Here is a 21,686-nt window from a genome sequence, read left to right as displayed (position 1 = left end):
AAGTGGACATTATTTTTCTTAACCTACTGAAAAATTCAGCCTTTGCTTCTCACACACCACAACCTCAGAAAATGCCTGTGCAGAAAAGCAAAATCATCACTTAATATATTTTCTAAAGTCTTAACATCCAAAGGGCAATAAATTAAAATAGTGTATTTAAGGAATTAGTTGATTTCTTAGGAACTCTTATATAGATTAAAATGAAATCCACAATTTGGTGCTTTTCTGACAGAGCATTATTAACTATACACTGAAAAACCACAGATAAGTCTGGGATACTTTACAGCATAACAATTTTGACAGATATAAGCAATAACTTCATTTAAACTGATTACTACCTCAACCATAATTAAACTCATAGTATTAAGCTACATTTACATTCAGGTCAAGATCATTCAACAAGAAGTCAAGTCCGAACTTTATGTGTTTCAAGCAAACCAAACACATACTCACACAAGCTAATACAGAGAAGTTCATCATTACAGAACCGAATCTTAAGTAGGACCTGTACATTTTTTGTTAGATAAGCTTTAGTAACATAACTGAATCTATTTATTAACTGGAATAACTTAATCAATCTTAAGAAAAAAACTGCCCAAGGTATAAGACACAAATGTAACAGTAAATTTACTCTTTTGAAATTTGCTGAAGAGTTAAGTTTTTATTTATTTAGAACAGCCATCATCTGTGTCTAGGAAAATTATTACATATACACATATAGTGCTTTTGTTATCCAGACATTAGAGTAGCAAAATTTAGTTAACTAGTCAACTCATCTAGTAATATTTTATATCTATTATAAGAAAAGCATTGCTTTAACTAGAAAAAATTCAACATGCTCAGTCTTGGCTATCATATCTAACAAGGTGCTATACCAAAAAACATTAAGACCTCAAAAGACACTGAAGAACAATTCTGTTAGTAAGAACTCTACAAAGAGACTACTATTTCTGTCATGTCCCCAGTAATATTTTAGACCTTATATATCACAACTGTCCTTTGGAATATATATAAAAGTCTTCTTTTTTTCCTACTGGTGACCAATAGATTCTTAAGCTTCTTTGCATTTAATCATAGTATTTTTTTCTTAGTTATAGTTAGTTGCTACTCACTTCAGTCAAAACACTGTATAACTGACAGAAGATTTCAAAAAGTTCATAATGGGACTAGAGAAAGACCTTCTAGTATAATGGCTGAGATTTCCAATCCCAGAATAAAACATAATTGAATTCTGTCTTGGTAATTAATGGCACTCTAAAGATTAAATGAAATAAAATCTTAATGAAGTCATCATACATAGTAAGCATTTGGTAAGTATTGGGGTGTTTTCTTTTCTCACTCACTATTGTTTAGCCCATAGTTACCACTGAGGTTTTTTAACTCAAAGCGGAATAGGTTTTTGTTATGTTTATAAGCCTAGCCACTCTCTACTTTGCTTTAGACTAGACAGTGTGCTCTTTGAGGAGAGTAACCATACTCACCCTGTATCCCTAATTTCTACAAGTTACAGATACATATTATAGGCACTGAGTAAAGATGTGTTGAATAAATGAATGATGGAACCAATCAATAATCAGTCGATGTGTAGATATCTCCTTGCATAGACAATGTAAGAAGGCATGAAGAGTTTCTGTGTCTTAACAAAAAGAAGCCCACTGAACTCAGTCCCTTTATTTCTAGTGTTACTTAGACTCATAATTGTTGATTCACTGATTTGAACCTTCTATCTCTCAGGCTTTCTGAAAATCAAGAAATCATTTTAAATGATTCATAACCAACTCATGCATCAGTAAACATTTAGAGAGGACAATAAGTTAATAACTTTTTAGATAAATGTTAGACTAACACTGATTTATGATTAGCAAATTAACCAAAATGCAATTAAATATATTAATATACACTTACAAGATGGTAAGATGTTGAGAAGTTGACTTGATTTTGAAAGGCAAGCAAATTTCCACTAAGGACACAGTGTTTTTCTGAGTTTTTATTTACCCTCTTTTACCCAAAAGCATTTATTGAACATTTACTGAATTAAGATAGAATTCCAGGCTTGGAAGACAAGGATGAAGATGCCCTGGCCCTGTCCCAGAGGCAGTCACCATTGAGTGGGGAAAACACAAACCCGTACAACTCAATGGTAACACAAATCAGGATGTGGTAAATGCTGTAGACACCAGTGGGTGTGCATTAGGTTTCCCAACACACATTATCTCTCTGTGTATATATTTCTTACATTTCATGTGTATAAAGCCCTGTACTATTCAGTACAGCAGAGTTCCAAAAATAGCACTTTTCACAGATATTTTTAAAAATTCATAGAGTGAAATTTAATAGTTCTGCCTTTATTTAATTGAGAAAAGCAGGCTAAGAAGGCTTACCTATTTCTCAGGAGGATCAAGAGCTTTTGCACTTTCAATTCCCTGTCAGTCTATATTTTTGTAAAGGATTCACACAAGTGAAAACTAAAGATTATTTTTTCATTGTCTAAGACAAATTTCTCTCCAGAATATTACAAGAAACCTCTTGCCTGCAAAAGCTGCTTGATGTTTTTTAAAGAAAAAAGCAACAAAATTAATAGGAGTACCTCAATGAATCCCATGTTCTTCAAATAATTCAACTAAGAAAAAAAGGTTAATACTACTACAGATAATGTACATATTTACTGTTGATAAATAACTACCCAGGCAATTTTTTTTTCTATATTTTCTGTGATTTCTTACTGATAACAGTGAAAAACTTATAAATATGATATAATTTTTTAAAGCCAAAGATTAAGACTCAAGAGACCTGAATTCTGGATACACTTGATCACTAATTGTTGACAAGTTACTTAAAGGTCTTTGCATATTGTCTGTGTGGCAAGAAGTTGGGAGCAACCTAACCCTGCTGGAGATGGTGTTAACCACCACTGCATACCAAGGATCCATGAGATATCTCATGAAATGAGAAGCTTCCAAAGCACATAGTTTGAAAGTAAACCCAAGTAGATAATTCTGCCTCTAAAAATAAATACAGTATTTTCTTTAAATTACTAGAATACTAAATGAGGCTCAGAGCCACAGGAAAGAAAAACATAAACATTAACATCAAATAAAAATTCTACCCGGAAAGTAAATAAAGCACTCTGAGTCACAACTAGAAATTTTCTGCTTGCTATGATATTTTTAAGTTATAGAATATGCATGTATATTTTCTAGATATCAAAAGCTCATAGCAAGCAAAAAAAATCAGAGTCATTAAGAAAGTTCATGCTTCACTTCTCTTTATTCCTTTGCTTTAAAAGAACTCTTCCTAGAAATAGACATTCTGCATCTGTACCCAAATTTTGGGAGCTGATCTAAAAATAACTTCAACCTACATAAAAACGCTTTGGATTAAAAGTAATAGCTGCAGTTTTAAGACTTTTTTATTGATAATTTTTGAAATTCAGACTTGATCTTGAAATATGTAAAAAATAAACTTTTTGTTTGTTTGTGGTTTGTTTCTTAAGTAAGTACTAATGCCCATGGTAAATGGCTAGGATCATGGACATTAAGGAAATGGCTCACAGTCATACAGCTTGCAAACCGTAGGCGCAGATATTTTAACCAGAAATTCAGGTCTGCTCATTTTTCACCAGAGCACTATCACAGTTGCAATTGATTGCATTAACCCAACATATATCATTCATTCATTAAGCAAATATGTGGTGCGAGCCCGCACTATGCCAGATACTATTCTTAGTGCTACAGTACAGCAGTGTGCAAAAGAGACAAAATCCCAACCATGTGCTGCGAATTGTTCAACAATTGGCTGGGGGTGAGAGAGAGGAGAGAACTTATCTGCAGCAATGGTTTATTTACACAATGTACATATTCCTATCATGACAAAGTTCAATCTACCAACTTGACATCATTGAACTTAAAGCTGAGAAGGGATGTGCACAATCAACTCTTGTGAGCCTATGTGAGCTCACAGCACACCACTGAAAAAAAATCCCTGCCCAACTGAAAAATGCATTCTAGCGGAGTGAGAGAAACAACATGCTAGTTACATATATAGTGTATCAGATACCAAAAAGTGTTATGGAGGGAAAAAAATAGAAAGACTGGGAAGTTGGGTAGGCGGTGTGGGGTAGGCAGTGTAGATTAGGAAGGGGCAATTTTAAATAGGATAAGCAGGAAAGACTCCCTTAAAAATGACATTTGAGCCAAGTCCTGAAGGTGGTGAAGGCGTGAGCCAAGTGGATAATAAAGGAAGAGCATTTGAAGGAGGGGTGTCTAGGTGGGTACATGGCAAAGGCTTGTGTATTTATTTTAAGAATTTTTACCATAAGTGAGATGGGAAGACATTTCACTTGACTGGAAGGTTTTTTTGTTTTGCTTTTTTTTTGTTTTTAACCGAGGAGTGACATGATCTCACTTATATTTTTCAAATATCACTCTTGCTGATGTTTTGAGAGTAAACCATTTGGGGGTGAGCAAAAGTGGAAGCTCTTTCAATATTCCAGGTTTGGATCAGAATGGTGGTGGAGAAAATGGTGAGAAGTAGTGAGATTCCAGATATATTTTTAAAGTAGAGCCAACAGAATTTGCTGACAGATTGGAGGCAAATTATTGTCCAAAAGATGATTCTGAAGATTTTGCTCTAAGCAACTGGAAAGATGGATTTAGCATTTACTGAATTAGAGCAGAGCAATTTTGGAGGAAAGATCAAGGGTTTGGTTTGGTCTATGTATCATTTGCTATGCCTATTAGCCATCTGAGCTGAGATGTAGAACAAGCAATTGGGTTTATGAGTCTGGTTTCAGGGAGAGGTTTGTGATGGAGATATAACTGGGGAGTATTCAAGATACTGATAATATTTAAAACACTAGGACTCAATGGGAGCATAAGAAGAGTGAATGTAAATTTATTTAAGATTTAGTTAGCTATTTAACAAAAATATATTCCAGCACTGTACTCAGTGTTATGCAAGTATTAACTCACTTAATTCTCATAAACCTAGAAGGTAGGTACTATTACTTTTTTCCCTTTTTACAAATAAACTGAAGCACAGCAAGTTTAATTAACTTGCCCAAGCTCACAAGTAAATGGCTAATAAGTGGCAGATTTGGAATTTCTAAACTAAGCTGTCCAGATCCAGAGTTCTAGTTAGAGAAGAGAAGTTATCTGAAAGTCTGAGGCTTTTGGCACTGCAAGAATTTACAGGTCAGGGAGATGAAACAGACAAGAAATCCCATGCATAGCACGTAACACATTTTACTTTTCCATAGAAATTCTAACTATGTTCAGGGAGAATAGATTTACCAATGTTTTATTTCCCTTTGTATTTTTATATATTTTCTATAATCAGTACATATTACTTCTAGAATCAGAAAATATTGTATTAAAATAATAGAAGCTGCAGAGTTATTCTTTAAACCTTGTTTCAAGGGATGCATGTCATTCTCTGTTTACAGCCCATCTTGATGAGAACATGCAATGAAAATCATTACAGAAAAAACAGAAGTGCTCTCTGCTTGGGGTATGAATAGAGTTACCATGAAATTTACTGGCCAAATAAAAATTCCTGAGAGTAAAAATGAGCACTGTTAATTATGCCATGACAACAGGCTTAAGTTAGAACTACCTAAACATACTTAGAGTAGGTACAGGTGCCCCAGCTGGGCTCTTTCTTAAGAATATCACTTGTATGAACACAGGAGTGCAGACTTTTATCTGGTCCATGCACAACACCTTCTCACTAGTGCTCATTGTAGGTTAAAGATACCTTTATTAGTCATTATTGTTGTTTTATCTTTGTTATCAACTACTGGTTAGAACTGAACATCAGAAAACAAATGGAGCACTACCTACATATTATTTTATTTCAGTACTAGAGATACTCTACTTGGGACTCATCAGTTCTTGGATGAAAAATAATATCATAGACTTTAGCTAGTTTGATGAATAAAACCACATTTTAAGGATTTGAAAAAGAAATATTAATGATGTTAAATCTAGTAAGAAATCACTTTATACAGTGATCAAGTACTATATTTATAAACATTAAAAAGAATTCTCTTAATTCCTATTCTAACATAAATGAACTGGGGGAAAAAAAACAGTATCTAGCTACCAGCTTCTACTTCCTAAGCTACTTTTAACGTTATATAAACATTCACTTTAGTGTGGAACATTTGCAAGATGCGTTGGCAAAATGGAAATACAAGTGAATATACTGTACCTTGTTTTACCTGTAAGGAACACACACCTGACAAAAGGCAATTTTCACATCCAAGGTTGGTTCACTGCAGTAGTACAATAAATGGAGGCTCATAAATACCTATAGAAAAAAATGGGGGCATGAATTTCCAAATCACCTGATTATTTATTATTGAATAGTATAAACTTTAGTATAATTTGAATTATACACAAGGTTTCATACACTGCATATATTCCGCATAATCCTTGTCCAGACCAGTACTAAGTACTTTTCACAAATTGTAAATATTAAATAATAAAATAAGGTGAAAAAATGTCCTATCTTCTATAATGATCAATGTCATCACAATCAAAAAGACCAGATATAAGAAACTGGATATACCTAATATGTTAAAGTTAAGTACATCCTATTATAGAGCACTTTCAGTTCTAGGCATCTAATTTTTAAAAATTCTCAAATACATGCTTAAGAGGATATATATAATAAGAATATTTGTTGTAGAATAAAGGGACTATTAAATAAAATTTAATTTATAATAAAATTACAGACAGGACTTGGAATAATTGAATCAAAGCTTAGGGTGTCAGCATGGAAAATATTTCAAACTTGATGTTGAGTGGGGAAAAAAAGCAGCTTTCAAAAAAGTATGAATATCACTGTATTATTAATGTAAAATTTTAAAGTACACAAAATAATATGCATTGCTTTGTTATCTAACCATGTAACCATAGATTAAAGAAAATAGGACACTATATTAACATGTATTTAATCTTGATGGTAAGTACAAAGATTTCAAGTATATTGCTTTCTGTATGTTTAAAATATTTTTTAATGTTGTGAAGTTTTAAGGAGAGGATAATAATCTAACAGTGGAAATGCCAAATTAGGTACTGGGTTATTTGGGAATGATGAGGCAGCATCAGAAAAACCCAACCAAAATCTTATTCAGTTCAATTAAACACACTCTGTTGAATATGTATTGTGTGCAAGATACAATTCTGTGAGATTAAACAATTTTAAAACCACTATTGACACAAGACTTCTGTTTCTGGCAATATGAATGATTAGCTATCTTGAAAACCACTTTCAGTGCAAAACTTCTAGAAAGGTTAGGTGAAATAGACAAAATGTCTTTTAAAATGCATAGCTGAGCTGCCCAAAAAAAAGGCAAGAAAAGTTCTGAGAGGCTGAAAACAATGTGAAAGGATCCATGCAGAGAAGTAAATGAGCTGAACCTGTCACTCATCCTCAGACCATCTGCTGATGTCTGAAGATCAGAAATTTAGCTTTTAAAGGGCAACATGCAGAATACAGGAACCAAAGTTTGGAAGCTATCTACGGTGGGAAGTCACAGCGGAGACACCTGCATAAAGTTTACTATAGAAAGTTTCAAACAAAATTCTGGAGCAAGCAAAACAATCCCAGAAGGAAGGTCTGAATTGCAAGAAAAAATATTTTACATTGGAACCTATGTATAAATTTTTTAAATACAAGGAAGAATGAAAGGACTAGAATATATGAGACATTTCTGAAGAAGAATAAGATGGGTGTTTGTGGAGGCTGGGGAGGGAGTTGCTCTACCAGAGATCAGGATTTATTATAAAGTTGTAGTAAGTAAGGTACGCAGGGTGGATACAGAGATAGACTACTGATTAATAGAATAGAGAACCCAGAAACAAACACATACGTATATGGAAACTGATTATGTTAATATAGACATTTAAACCTGATTATATTAAAGATATCTGGGGAAAGGAGAGACTATGCATTAAACCGAGCTGAGACAATTGGTCATAAATATTGGGGCAAGGGGAGGGAGGAGTTGTCCTTGTTAGAGACAATTCTCTATGGGCTTCTCATATTTCTGCATGTCTTACAGGCAGAGGCACTGGCTGCCTTTATTCCATACTATCTTCTCAAGGATGGTTATAGAGCAAACATATCTCCCTCTGGAGCATAAGGCAGGTTTGATTATTCTCCACTATAATATAGATAAGGTGTCCCTCTGGGGCATATGTCAGGCATGTTAACCACCCACCATAAGAGATTTGGGTTCCCTAAGCCTGGGGTTCCTCTTGTATAACACCACTCACTGTATGTGCAGTAGTCACCTGACCTTCTTTGAGTCGCCCTGTGGGAACTGAGCCTGAGAAACTGGCATGAATTCTGACACTCTAGCTCCTGTTATTAACGTGAGTAGTAAAGAATTTTGATCTGACCCAGGAATCGCTTATCTTCTGCCAGCATTCATGAAACTGTGGCAAGCTACCTTGTTAGCTTGCAGGTAGGGTAACATCTAAAACTCTTAAAGTTCTTGACAACCCCTACCTCATATTGTATACAAAACACAATTCCAGATGGATTAAAATTTTCAGGAAAGGCCAAACTTTAAATAATATAGAAGAACCCTCCGGTTCCCTTTCCCATCAGATCTGAACCCTGGTCTTGGTGGTCGTAAAAGGAGGAATAGTAGTACTGAAGCTGTGCTCATGGTGTCTGCTTATATAGCATGCGGGCTAGTTTCAAACAAGGAAAAAAAAAAAAAAAAAAAAAAAAAAAAAAAAAAAAAAATAATATAGAAGGAAATGTAGTTGAATGTCTGAGGAATACGTCATAAATAATATGTAAATATGCTAAGTTAAAAGGGAAACTACTGATAAAATAGACTATTTAAAATGAATCATTTCTGTTTATGAAAAAATGTGATAAAGAAGTAGGCCATAAATTTAGAAAAAATATTTGAAACACATATAACCAGAGGAAGATTTATCCAGAATCTATAAAGAGCTCCTAAAATATAAGAAGAAAAAGACAAAGAACCCAACAGAAGAATGGGCAAACAATATGGATCACATTTTATAAAAAAGAGAAATATAAAAGGGGTCATAAATATATGTGTAATTTAAAGCCACATTGAGATACTATTTTATACCTATCATATTAATAAAGACTGAAAAGTATGATAATATTCAGGTTTTGCAAAGCAGTTGATCAGATGGGAATATTTATACACTGCTGATAATTTTGGCAGTTGGAACAACCAAATTCAGGGGGAAAATAGCATTATACAGTAAACTTGTGCATAGCTTAACACCCACCAATTCTACTTCTACACATATTTCCAGAGAAACTCTTGTGTTTTGCTACCAAGATACATATAAAAGGCAGTTCATTAGAATACTTTTGTAATAGCAAAAGAAATAAATAATAAAAATTAATACTGGAAAAAAAATAATCACAGAAATACCAATGAATAAATAAACTATGGTACATTCATTTAGTGGAATACTATATGGTAATGAAATGGTTGTATAAAGAAACAAATATCAACGTGCCAAATATCATAAACACGGTAAATGAATGAAAAGAAGTCATGGCTAACTTCACTTACGAAAGTTACAAAATATACACAACTAAACAATGTATTATTTAAGAATTTTTTTTACTATGATAAAACATAAAGAAAAGCAAAACAATAAAAAATGCAAAATTCAAGAGATTGGCTATCTCCTAGGGAGGGGAAGAACACCCCTAGAAAGGGGCTTGCAGGGGTTTTCAATGGTATTCGTTATGACTACTTTGAGCTGAGTAGTGATGTCATGCAACATTATTTCATTATTATTCTTTAAACCCTACAGGTATAAAATATATGCTATTTGATATGTCTGATATTTTATAATAGAAAAAGGTTCAAATGACACAAGGAACAAGGTCTTTCATTCTCTTGCTAGGCATTGTTATCTCTTCATGGATGTCCGGAACCAAAACGCTCGTAAAGCCACTAATAGGAAATGATCTTGAGAAGAAATGCTGAGCAGTGTAAAGCAGAACAATAGAAAGAACTCTGTGCTTGATGATACCATTAAACTACTGAATTAAGAAATTCTGGAGTTTTCTAATTCTAGACTTTCTGTTATATGAGAAACTAAATCCACTACAGGAAAAAAAGTTACTAACATACAGTCATAAAATAAGTAAAAAGTAAAACAGAACAAAAAAAGAAACAATTTACTCCTCAAATTTCAATCTGTGAGATTATTTTATTGCATTTCCATGAGATTCATGTATAATTTTTGCCAGATAGTTACCTCCACTTCTTATTTTTAATTTTTTAAAAATTTAGTTTGCCCAGGTATAGTTTACACACAGCAAAATGAACAGTTCTAAAGTGTGCAGGTTGATGAGTTCTGACAAATGCATATATCCATGTAACTCACATTGCAATGAAGGTAAAGTCTGAAAATCCCCATACCCTTTTCTTGACAATAGTCCCCACCCCCCATGCAACAATGTTCTAACTTCTTTCTCCATATAGATTAGTTTTTCTTGTTCTAGAGCTCATATAAATGAAATCATACAGTATATACTCTTTTTCATTGGGTTTCTTTTAGAATTCATCCATGTTGGCGTAAGTATCAGTAGTTGTTCTTTTTGTTGCTGAGTAAAATGTATCAGTTTATTCTCTATTCTGCTTTTAGACATTTGAGGTGTTTCTATTTTTTGGATATCAATAATGCTGCACGAACATTTATATACATGTATTTTTGCACAAATATGTTTTCATTTCTTTTGGCAAAAATACCTAAAGAAGGAATTGTTGGATCGTGGGATAGGAATATATTTAACTTATTAAAAATTGTCAGACACATTGTCTACCCCTTGTAGCAATGCATAAAAATTTAGTTGCTTCACATCCTTGCCAACATTTGGTGTTATCAGTTTTCTAAATTTTAATCATTCTAGTGAGTGTTTAGTAGTATTTCATTATGGTTTTATTTTTTATTTCCCTGATGACTAATAGTGTTGAGAATGTTTCTCATGAGTTTATTGGCCATTTATTTATCTTACTCGGTAGAGTGACTTTTCAAGTATAATACTTTGCCCATTTGGCGGGACTGTGGGTGGCGGAAGCGAGTTGTTTGTCTTTTTATACAAATTGCAGAAATTCTCTATTTCAGATTAAAGTTTACTGTCAGTTACATGATTATGAATATTTTCTTTCAGTCTGTAGCTTGCATACTCAGCTTATTGATGCTGTCTTTTAGTGAGTAATATTTAATTTTTATGAAATTTATTTTATGATTTATTTTCCTTTTATTATTAGTGCTTTCTTGATTTTGTCAAGGGATCTTTCCTAATCCAGGTTCATGAGGATATTCTTCCACATTTTCTTCATGAAGCTCTACATTGTTGATTTTACTTTTAGGTCTATGATACCTCTCCAATTAATTTTAATTCATGGTGTGATGTATATGTTAAGGTTCACTTCTATTCCTTAATGATATGCAGTTTTTCAAGCATTCTTGGTGAAAAGACTTTCTTTTCAATATTGAGTTGCCTTGCTGCCTTGGTTAAAAAATCAGTTGATTGTACCAATGCAAGTCTATTTCAGGATTCTCTTCTATTCCATTTATCTGTTGTCTATCTTCACCCTAATACCATCCTGTCTTGATAAGTGTAGCTTTATAATAGTCTTAAAATTAGGTAAGTCCCCAAATTTTTCTTCTCTTTTATTTTTGGGACTATTCTAGGCCTCTGCATTTCCACATTAATTTTAAACAGCCTAACATTTCAAAATTTTTAAAAATCCTTCTAGAATTTTGATTGGGATTGCATTAGAACTATAGATCACCTGGGAAAGAATAGATATCTTAATATTTGGTGTTTTATCCACAATCATAGTATATTTGTCCATTTACTTCAGTTCTTTCTAATTTATCTCAGCAATCTTTTGTAGTTTACAGTATATAGATAGACCTTATATTTTTTTAAGTTTGTTCTTTAGCATTTATATTTTTTGATGCTATTGTAAATGGCATATTTTCATTTCCATTTCCTAAATGCTCATTTCTAAAAATAAAGTTGATTTTTCACGTGACCTTGTATCTAGAACCCTATTAAATTCACTTATTAAATTTAGTAAATATTTTGTTGATGGTTTAGGATTTTCTTTATACACAGAAATGTCATCTGCAAGTGAAGACAGTTATTGCTTTTCCCTTTCCGATCTGCCTTTTCTTCCCGAATTGTCCTGCCTCCAGTACAATATTGAAGAGAAGTGATGACTTGTTGATAATCTCTGCCTTTTAACAGATACATTTACCCATTTTCATTTAAAGTAATTATGGATGTTATTGAATTTAAGTCTACCATCATACAATTAGTTTTGTATTTTATCCCTATATTCTTTTTTTTCTTTCTTCTTTTAGCTTTATTGAAGTATAATTGACAAATAAATTGTTTAAGGCATTTAAAGTATTCAATATGATGACTTGATATACGTATATGTTGTGAAAGGATTTCCCCCATCTAGTTAATTCACACATCCATCACCTCACATATTCCCTGCCCCCTTTATTGGTGAGAGCATTTAAGTTCTAATCTCTAGCAAGTTTTGATTATATAATACAGTGCTATGAACTATAGTCACCATGTTATATGTTAGATCCTCTTATGGATCTTACTCAACTTATAATGATAGTCTGTGCCCTATTACAAACCTCTCCCTACCCTATTCCTCCTCCCCCACCAAGCCAGTGGCAATCACTTTTCTACTCTCACGTTTCTATACCTTGACTACTGTGAATAATGCTAGAGTGAACATGGGAGTACAGATATCTCTCTGAGAAAATGGTTTATTTTCTTTGGATATATATCCAGAAATGGGATTTCTGGATCATATGGTAGTTATATTTTCAATTTCTTTTTTTTTAAAACATCTTTATTAGAGTATAATTGCTTTACAATGGTGTGTCAGTTTCTGCTTTATGACAAAGTAAATCAGTTATACACATACATATGTCCCCATATCTATTCCCTTGTGCAGCTCCCTCTATCCCACCCTCCCTATCCCACCCCTCTAGATGGTCACAGAGCACCAAGCTGATCTCCCTGCGCTATGCAGCTGCTTCCCACTAGCTATCTATTTTATGTTTGGTAGTGTATATATGTCCATGCCTCTCTCTCACTTTCTCACAGCTTACCCTTCCCCCTCCCCGTATACTCAACTCCATTCCCTAGTAGGCCTGCATCTTTATTCCCATCTTGCCCCTAGGTTCTTCTGACCATTTTCTTTTATGCTTTTTTTTTTTTTTTAGATTCTGTATATATGTGTTAGCATATGGTATTTGTTTTCCTCTTTCTGACTTACTTCACTCTGTATGACAGTCTCTAAGTCCATCCACCTCACTACAAATAACTCAGTTTCGTTCCTTTTTATGGCTGAGTAATATTCCATTGTATATATGTGTCACATCTTCTTTATCCATTCATCTGTCAGTGGACACTTAGGTTGCTTCCATGTCCTGGCTATTGTAAATAAAGCTGCAATGAACATTTTGGTACATGACTATTTTCGAATTATGGTTTTCTCAGGGTATATGCCCAGTAGTGGGATTGCTGGGTCGTATGGTAGTTCTATTTTTAGTGTTTTAAGGAAACTCCATACTGTTCTCCATAGTGGCTGTACCAATTTACATTCCCACCAACAGTGCAAGAGGGTTCCCTTTTCTCCACACCCTCTCCAGCATTTATTGTTTCTAGATTTTTTGATGATGGCCATTCTGACCGGTGTGAGACGATATCTCATTGTAGTTTTGATTTGCATTTCTCTAATGATTAATGATGTTGAGCATTCTTTCATGTGTTTGTTGGCAATCTGTATATCTTCTTTGGAGAAATGTCTATTTAGGTCTTCTGCCCATTTTTGGATTGGGTTTTTTGTTTTTTTGTTATTGAGCTGCATGAGCTACTTGTAAATTTTGGAGATTAATCCTTTGTCATTTGCTTCATTTGCAAATATTTTCTCCCATTTTGAGGGTTCTCTTTTAGTCTTGTTTACGGTTTCCTTTGCTGTGCAAAAGCTTTTAAGTTTCATTAGGCCCCATTTGTTTATTTTTGTTTTTATTTTCATTTCTCTAGGAGGTGGGTCAAAAAGGATCTTGCTGTGATTTATGTCATAGAGTGTTCTGCCTAGGTTTTCCTCTAAGAGTTTGATGGTATCTAGCTTTACATTTAGGTCTTTAATCCATTTTGAGTTTATTTTTGTGTATGGTGTTAGGGAATGTTCTAATTTCATTCTTTTACATGTAGCTGTCCAGTTTTCCCAGCACCGCTTATTGAAGAGGCTGTCTTTTCTCCATCATATATTCTTGCCTACTTTATCAAAGATAAGGTGACCATATGTGCGTGGGTTTATCTCTGGGCTTTCTATCCTATTCCATTGATCTATAGTTCTGTTTTTGTGCCAGTGCCAAACTGTCTTGATTACTGTAGCTTTGTAATATAGTATGAAGTCAGGGAACCTGATTCTTCCAGCTCCATTTTTCGTTCTCAAGATTGCTTTGGCTATTCGGGGTCTTCTGTGTTTCCATACAAATTGTGAAATTTTTTGTTCTAGTTCTGTGAAAAATGCCAGTGGTAGTTTGATAGGGATTGCATTGAATCTGTAGATTGCTTTGGGTAGTGGAGTCATTTTCACAATGTTGATTCTTCCGATCCAAGAACATGGTATATCTCTCCATATATTTGTATTATCTTTAATTTCTCTCATCAGTGTCTTATAATTTTCTGCATACAGGTCTTTGTCTCCTTAGGTAGGTTTATTCCTAGATATTTTATTCTTTTTATTGTAATGGTAAATGGGAGTGTTTCCTTAATTTCACTTTCATGTTTTTCATCATTAGTGTATAGGAATGCAAGAGATTCCTGTGCATTAATTTTGTATCCTGCTACTTACCAAATTCATTGATTAGCTCTAGTAGTTTTCTGGTAGCATCTTAGGGTTCTCTTTGTATAGTATCATGTCATCTGCAAACAGTGACAGCTTTACTTCTTCTTTTCCAATTTGGATTCCTTTTATTTCTTTTTCTTCTCTGATTGCTGTGGCTAAAACTTCCAAAACTATGTTGAATAATAGTGGTGAGAGTGCACAACCTTGTCTTGTTCCTGATCTTAGTGGAAATGGTTTCAGTTTTTCACCATTGAGGATGATGTTGGTTGTGGGTTTGTCATATATGGCCTTTATTATGTTGAGGAAAATTCCCTCTATGCCTACTTTCTGGAGGGTTTTTATCATAAATGGGTGTTGAATTATGTCAAAAGCTTTCTCTGCATCTATTGAGATAATCATATGGTTTTTCTCCTTCAGTTTGTTAATATGGTGTATCACGTAGATTGATTTGCATATATTGAAGAATCCTTGCATTCCTGGGATAAACCCCACTTGATCATAGTGTATGATCCTTTTAATGTGCTTTTGGATTCTGTTTGCTAGTATTTTGTTGAGGATTTTTGTGTCTATGTTCATCAGTGATATTGGTCTGTAGTTTTCTTTCTTTGTGACATCTTTGTCTGGTTTTGGTATCAGAGTGATGGTGGCTTCGTAGAAGGAGTTAGGGAGTGTTCCTCCCTCTGCTTCTTTTTGGAAGAGTTTGAGAAGGATAGCTGTTACATCTTCTCTAAATATTTGATAGAATTCACCTGTGAAGCTCATCTGGTCCTGGGCTTCTGTTTGTTGGAAGATTTTTAATCACAGTTTCAATTTCAGTGCTTGTGATTGGTCTCTTCAGATTTTTTATTTCTTCCTGGTTTAGTCTCGGAAGGTTGTGCATTTCTAAGAATTTGTCTATTTCTTCCAGGTTGTCCATTTTATTGGCATAGAGTTGCTTGTAGTAATCTCTCATGATCCTTTGTCTTTCTGCAGTGTCAGTGGCTAGTTCTCCTTTTTCATTTCTAATTCTATTGATTTGAGTCTTCTCCCTTTTTTTCTTGATAAGTCTGGCTAATGGTTGATCAATTTTTTTTAACTTCTCAAAGAACCAGCTTTTAGTTTTATTGATCTTTGCTATTGTTTCCTTCATTTCTTTTTCATTTATTTCTGATCTGATCTTTATGATTTCTTTCCTTCTGCTAACTTTGGGGGTTTTTTGTTCTTCTTTTTCTAATTGCTTTAGGTGTAAGGTTAGGTTGCTTATTTAAAGTGTTTCTTGTTTCTTAAGGTAACCTTGTATAGCTATAAACTTCCCTCTTAGAACTGCTTTTGCTGCATCCCACAGGTTTTGGGTGGTTGTGTTTTCCTTGTCATTTGTGTCTAGGTATTTTTTGATTTCCTCTTTGATTTCTTCAGTGATCTCTTGGTTATTAAGTAGTGTGCTTTTTAGCCTTCATATGTTTGTATTTCTTACATATATTTTCCTGTAATTGATATCTAGTCTCATAGTGTTTTCACCAGGAAAGATACTTGATATGATTTCAATTTTCTTAAGTTTACCAAGGCTTGATTTGTGACCCAAGATATGATCTATCCTGGAGAATGTTCCATGAGCACTTGAGAAAAATGTGTATTCTCTTGCTTTTGGATGGAATGTCCTATAAATATCAATTAATTCCATCTTGTTTAATGTATCATTTACAGCATGTGTTTCCTTATTTATTTTCATTTTGGTTGATCTGTCCATTGGTGAAAGTGGGGTGTTAAAGTCCCCTACTATGATTGTGTTACTGTCAATTTCCCCTTCTATGGCTGTTAGTACATGCCTCATGTATTGAGGTGCTCCTATGTTGTGTGCATAAATATTTACAATCGTTATATCTTCTTCTTGGATCGATCCCTTGATCATTATGTAGTGTCCTTCTTTGTCTCTTGTGATAGTCTTTGTTTTAAAGTCTATTTTTTCTGGTATGAGAATTGCTACTCCAGCTTTCTTTTGATTTCCATTTGCATTGAATATCTTTTTCCATCCCCTCACTTTCAGTCTGTATGTGTCCCTAGGTCTGAAGTGGGTCTCTTCTAGGCGCACATATATGGGTCTTGTTTTTGTATCCATCCAGCTAGTCTGTGTCTTTTGGTTGGAGCATTTAATCCATTTACATTCAAGGTAATTATCGATATGTATGTTCCTATTACAATTTTCTTAATTGTTTTTGGTTTATTATTTTAGGTCTTTTCCTTCTCTTGTGTTTCCTGCCTAGAGAAGTTCCTTTAGCATTTGTTGTAAAGCTGGTTTGGTGGTGCTGAATTCTCTTAGCTTTTGCTTGTCTGTAAAGCTTTTAATCTCTCCGTCAAATCTGAATGAGATCCTTGCTGGATAGAGTAATCTTGGTTGTAGATTTTTCTCTTTTATCACTTTAAGTATATCCTGCCACTCCCTTCTGGCTTGCAGAGTTTCTGCTGAAAGATCAGCTGTTAACCTTATGGGGATTCCCTTGTGTGTCATTTGTTGTATTTCCCTTGCTGCTTTTAATATTTTTTCTTTGTATTTAATTTTTGATAGTTTGATTAATATGTGTCTTGGCGTGTTTCTCCTTGGATTTATCCTGTATGGGACTCTCTGTGCTTCCTGGACTTGATTAACTATTTCCTTTCCCATACTTGGGAAATTTTCAACTATAATCTCTTCAAATATTTTCTCAGACCCTTTCTTTTTCTCTTCTTCTTATGGGACCCCTATACTTCGAATGTTGTTGCATTTAAGGTTGTCCCAGAGGTCTCTGAGTCTGTCCTCAATTCTTTTCATTATTTTTTCTTTATTCTGCTCTGCAGTAGTTATTTCCACTATTTTATCTTCCAGGTCATTTATCCGTTCTTCTGCCTCAGTTATTCTGCCATTGATCCCTTCTAGAGAATTTTTAATGTCATTTATTGTGTTGTTCATCATTGTTTGTTTGCTCTTTAGTTTTTCTAGGTCCTTGTTAAACGTTTCTTGTATTTATTTTATTTCCAAGATTTTGGATCATCTTTACTATCATTATTCTGAATTGTTTTTCAGGTAGACTGCCTATTTCCTCTTCATTTGTTAGGTCTGGTGGGTTTTTGCCTTGCTCCTTCATCTGCTGTGTGTTTCTGTGTCTTCTCATTTTGCTTAACTTATTGTGTTTGGGGTCTCCTTTTCTCAGGCTGCAGGTTCATAGTTCCAGTTGTTTTTGGTGTCTGTCCCCAGTGGCTAAGGTTGGTTCAGTGGGTTGTGTAGGCTTCCTGGTGGAGGGGACTAGTGCCTGTGTTCTGGTGGATGAGGCTGGATCTTGTCTTTCTGGTGGGCAGGTCCACGTCTGGTGGTGTGTTTTGGGGTGTCTGTGGCCTTATTATGATTTTAGGCAACCTCTGTGCTAATGGAAGGGGGTGTGTTCCTGTCTTGCTAGTTGTCTGGCATAAGGTGTCCTGCACTGCAGCTTGCTGGTCGTTGAGTGGAGCTGGGTCTTGGCATTAAGATGGATATCTCTGGGAGATTTTCGCTGTTTGATATTACACGGAGCTGGGAGTCTCTTTTGGACCAGTGTCCTGAACTTGGCTCTCCCACCTCTGTGGCCCAGCCCTGATGCCTGGCTGGAGCACCAAAAGCTTGTCCTCCACACAGCTCAGAATAAAAGGGAGAAAAGAAAAGAAAAGAAAAGAAAAGAAAAGAAAGAAAGAAAGAAGGAAAGAAAGAAAGAGAGAAAGAAAGAAGATTAAAAAATAAAATAAAAATAAAGTTATTAACATAAAAAATAATTATTAAGAAAAAAAATTTTAAGTAATAAAAAAACAAAACAATAAAACCAGACAGACAGAACCCTAGGACAAATGGCAAAAGCAAAGCTATACAGACAAAAATCACACACAGAAGCATACACATACACACTCACAAAAAGAGAAAAAGGGAAAAATATATATATATATCTTTGCTCCCAAAGTCCACCCCCTCAATTTGGGATGATTTGTTGTCTATTCAGGTATTCCACAGATGCAGGGTATATCAAGTTGATTGTGGAGATTTAATTTACTGCTCCTGTGGCTGCTGGGAGAAATTTCCCTTTCTCTTCTTTGTTTGCACAGCTCCCGGGGTTCAGCTTTGGATTTGGACCCGCTTCTTTGTTTATGTCACCTGAGGGTGTCTTTTCTTTGCTCAGACAGGACAGGGTTAAAGGAGCAGCTGATTCGGGGGCTATGGCTCACTCAGGCCGGGGGGAGGGAGGGGTATGGATGCGGGGCGAGCCTGCGGTGGCAGAGGCCAGCGTGACTTTGCACCAGCCTGAGGCTCGCCGCGTGTTCTCCCAGGGAAGTTGTCCCTGGATCACGGGACCCTGGCAGTGGCGGGCTGCACAGGCTCCCGGGAGGGGCGGTGTGGAGAGTGACCTGTGCGCGCACACAGGCTTCTTGGTGGCTGCAGCAGCAGCCTTAGTGTCTCCTGCCCGTCTCTGGGGTCCGCGCTGATAGCCACGGCTCGTGCCCGTCTCTGGAGCTCCTTTAAGCGGTGCTCTGAATCCCCTCTCCTCGCGCACCAGGAAACAAAGAGGGAAGAGAAAGTCTCTTGCCTCTTCGGCAGCTCCAGACCTTTTACCGGACTCCCTCCCAGCTAGCTGTGGTGTGCTAACCCCTTCAGGCTGTGTTCAAGCCGCCAACACCAGTCCTCTCCCTGCGATCCGACCGAAGCCCGAGCCTCAGCTCCCAGCCCCTGCCTGCCCTGGCAGGTGAGCAGACAAGCCTCTCGGGCTGGTGAGTGCTGGTCGGCACTGATCCTCTGTGCGGGAATCTCTCTGCTTTGCCCTCCGCACCCCTGTCGCTGCGCTCTCCTCTGTGGCTCCGAAGCTTCCCCCCTCTGCCACCCGCAGTCTCCGCCCGCGAAGGGGCTTCCTAGTGTGTGGAAACCTTTCCTCCTTCACGGCTCCCTCCCACTGGTGCAAGTCCAGTCTCTATTCTTTTTTCTCTGTTTTTTCTTTTTTCTTTTGCCCTACCCAGGTACGTGGGGAGCTTCTTGCCTTTTGGGAGGTCTGAGGTCTTCTGCCAGCGTTCAGTAGGTGTTCTGTAGGAGCTGTTCCACATGTAGATGTATTTCTGATGTATTTGTGGGGAGGAAGGTGATCTCCACGTCTTACTCTTCTGCCATCTTGAAGCTCCTATATCCCTATATTCTTTATTCCATTTTTCTTCCTTCTGAGCTTTTTTTGGAAGAACTGTGTATCTTTTTGTTTCCCATTTTATTTTATACAATAAATTGTTATATTTCTTTTTCTTCTTTTTTTAATGGTTGTTCTAGAGTTTGCAATATGCACTTATTTTTAGTAAAGTAGGTTCAAGTAATATTATCCTACTTCACACATATAGTTTAAGAAACTTACAATAGTATGCTTCAATTTTCCTTTCAGCTATTGTTGTCATATATTTTAATTATACATATTTTATAAACTCCACAACACATTGCCATTATTTTTTCTTTGCATAAGCCATTCTATTTTAAAGAAATTAAGAACTTACAAAGAAAAGTATTTTATATTTAATCATATATTTTATGTTTACAGCCCTTTCATGCATTTAAGTTTATTTTTAAGCATTTATGTTTTCATGTTATTATAAATGGCATTTTTATTTTATTTCCATTTTCCAAATTCTCATTTCCAGCATTTAAAATACGTGGTTCCATTGTTGTTTCACTATCTTGTAGCACGTGTTAAATGGAGAAATGTTCTCTCAGCCACTCCTCATTCTTCCCTTAGTCTTCTCACAGCACTTTGTTCGTATTTTTATTACAAGTATCTTATAATATTGTAACTGTTTGTTCATATGTCTGTTCCATACTACATTATGACCTTCTTGGGGAAAGTGATTATGTTTTATTCATGTTCACAACTCCAGGGCCCAGTGCTATTCTTAGTGTAGAGCTAATGTTGAGTAAATGTTTATTGAATAAAAAGTGAATCAAAGGAAAAAAGCTTCTTTCTTTCTCTACCACAGATCTAACTATTTTCATTATCTTTTCATATTGAGACCTATGAATTTTCAATAAATTTGATGAGAACAAATTAAGAATGAGAAGTTTGCAGTAGTGAAAGTATGAAAGAGTCCAGCAAAGATACCTGCAAAAATGTTACCATGCAGGGCTATTTTTGTTCTGTACTGTTAAACTGGGCATGTGGGAAATAATAACATCCAGCCCCCCACCTGAAATGAACAATGTATTTTAATTTTTAATGAATGAATAATCTTGCTATGAAAAGCAAGCATCTTGACCTTTCCTGGTTTGCATTATAAAGATTCCAAATGTAGCTCTATGACTAAGTCACTAAGTCAAGGCAGAATCTTCTTGTTCCTCAAAGGGACATTAAAGGAAAGAGAATGTTCAGTATGATAATCCTAGTGAATTACAGAAAACTAGTTTGGTAATTATACTTCCTAGTAGCCTGGCAGAGAACATTTGGCACCATTGCATAGGAACAACACAAATGGCCAGGGCACTATCTTGATATTAGTCTAAAGTGGAATTAGTGACAACATTTTGGTACAATATAGGACCTATGAGTAGTTTGAAAAGGGAGGGGATGATAATTTGGGGAGTTTAGTGCTTTCAATTACTGGTTGGTCTTTTGGGAAAACCCTCATATGTTTATTTCCTGCTATGTACTCTACTGAGTTTCTCCTCATTACATGCCGATAGGAGTTAATGGCTACTCTGAGCAAAGCAGTAGGCCAAGTTGTAAAAATGAGATACACTTGAGAATTCATTAGGTTGAACTGGTGCACAGCA

General features: G+C 35.3%; 1 protein-coding gene and 1 non-coding gene across 3 annotated transcripts in view; one reads left to right on the top strand and one right to left on the bottom strand.

The window, feature by feature from the left end:
- The window catches only part of MAPK10 (mitogen-activated protein kinase 10), a 181,594-nt gene extending 160,503 nt beyond the window's left edge, over positions 1–21,091 (bottom strand). Inside the window, exons 1-2 of one of the 2 annotated variants that reach the window (XM_059923980.1) lie at positions 21,023–21,091; positions 6,238–6,309 (exon numbers count right to left, since the gene is read on the bottom strand). In XM_059923980.1, coding sequence (XP_059779963.1) covers positions 6,238–6,303 — 66 coding nt within the window. In that variant the 5' untranslated portion in view covers positions 6,304–6,309; positions 21,023–21,091. Of the gene's footprint in view, positions 1–6,237; positions 6,310–21,022 lie in introns of those variants that run through there. The other variant, XM_059923981.1, reaches the window with a different exon arrangement.
- Positions 8,595–8,721, top strand: LOC132366793 (small nucleolar RNA SNORA61). The gene has a single exon (XR_009503520.1). It is a non-coding gene; the product is annotated as a small nucleolar RNA SNORA61 (small nucleolar RNA).
- Positions 21,092–21,686: the final 595 nt, after the last annotated feature.

Source organism: Balaenoptera ricei, chromosome 5 (assembly GCF_028023285.1).
Source record: "Balaenoptera ricei isolate mBalRic1 chromosome 5, mBalRic1.hap2, whole genome shotgun sequence".
Classification (NCBI taxonomy): domain Eukaryota; kingdom Metazoa; phylum Chordata; class Mammalia; order Artiodactyla; family Balaenopteridae; genus Balaenoptera; species Balaenoptera ricei.
This window is presented reverse-complemented; position numbering and strand designations above follow the sequence as displayed.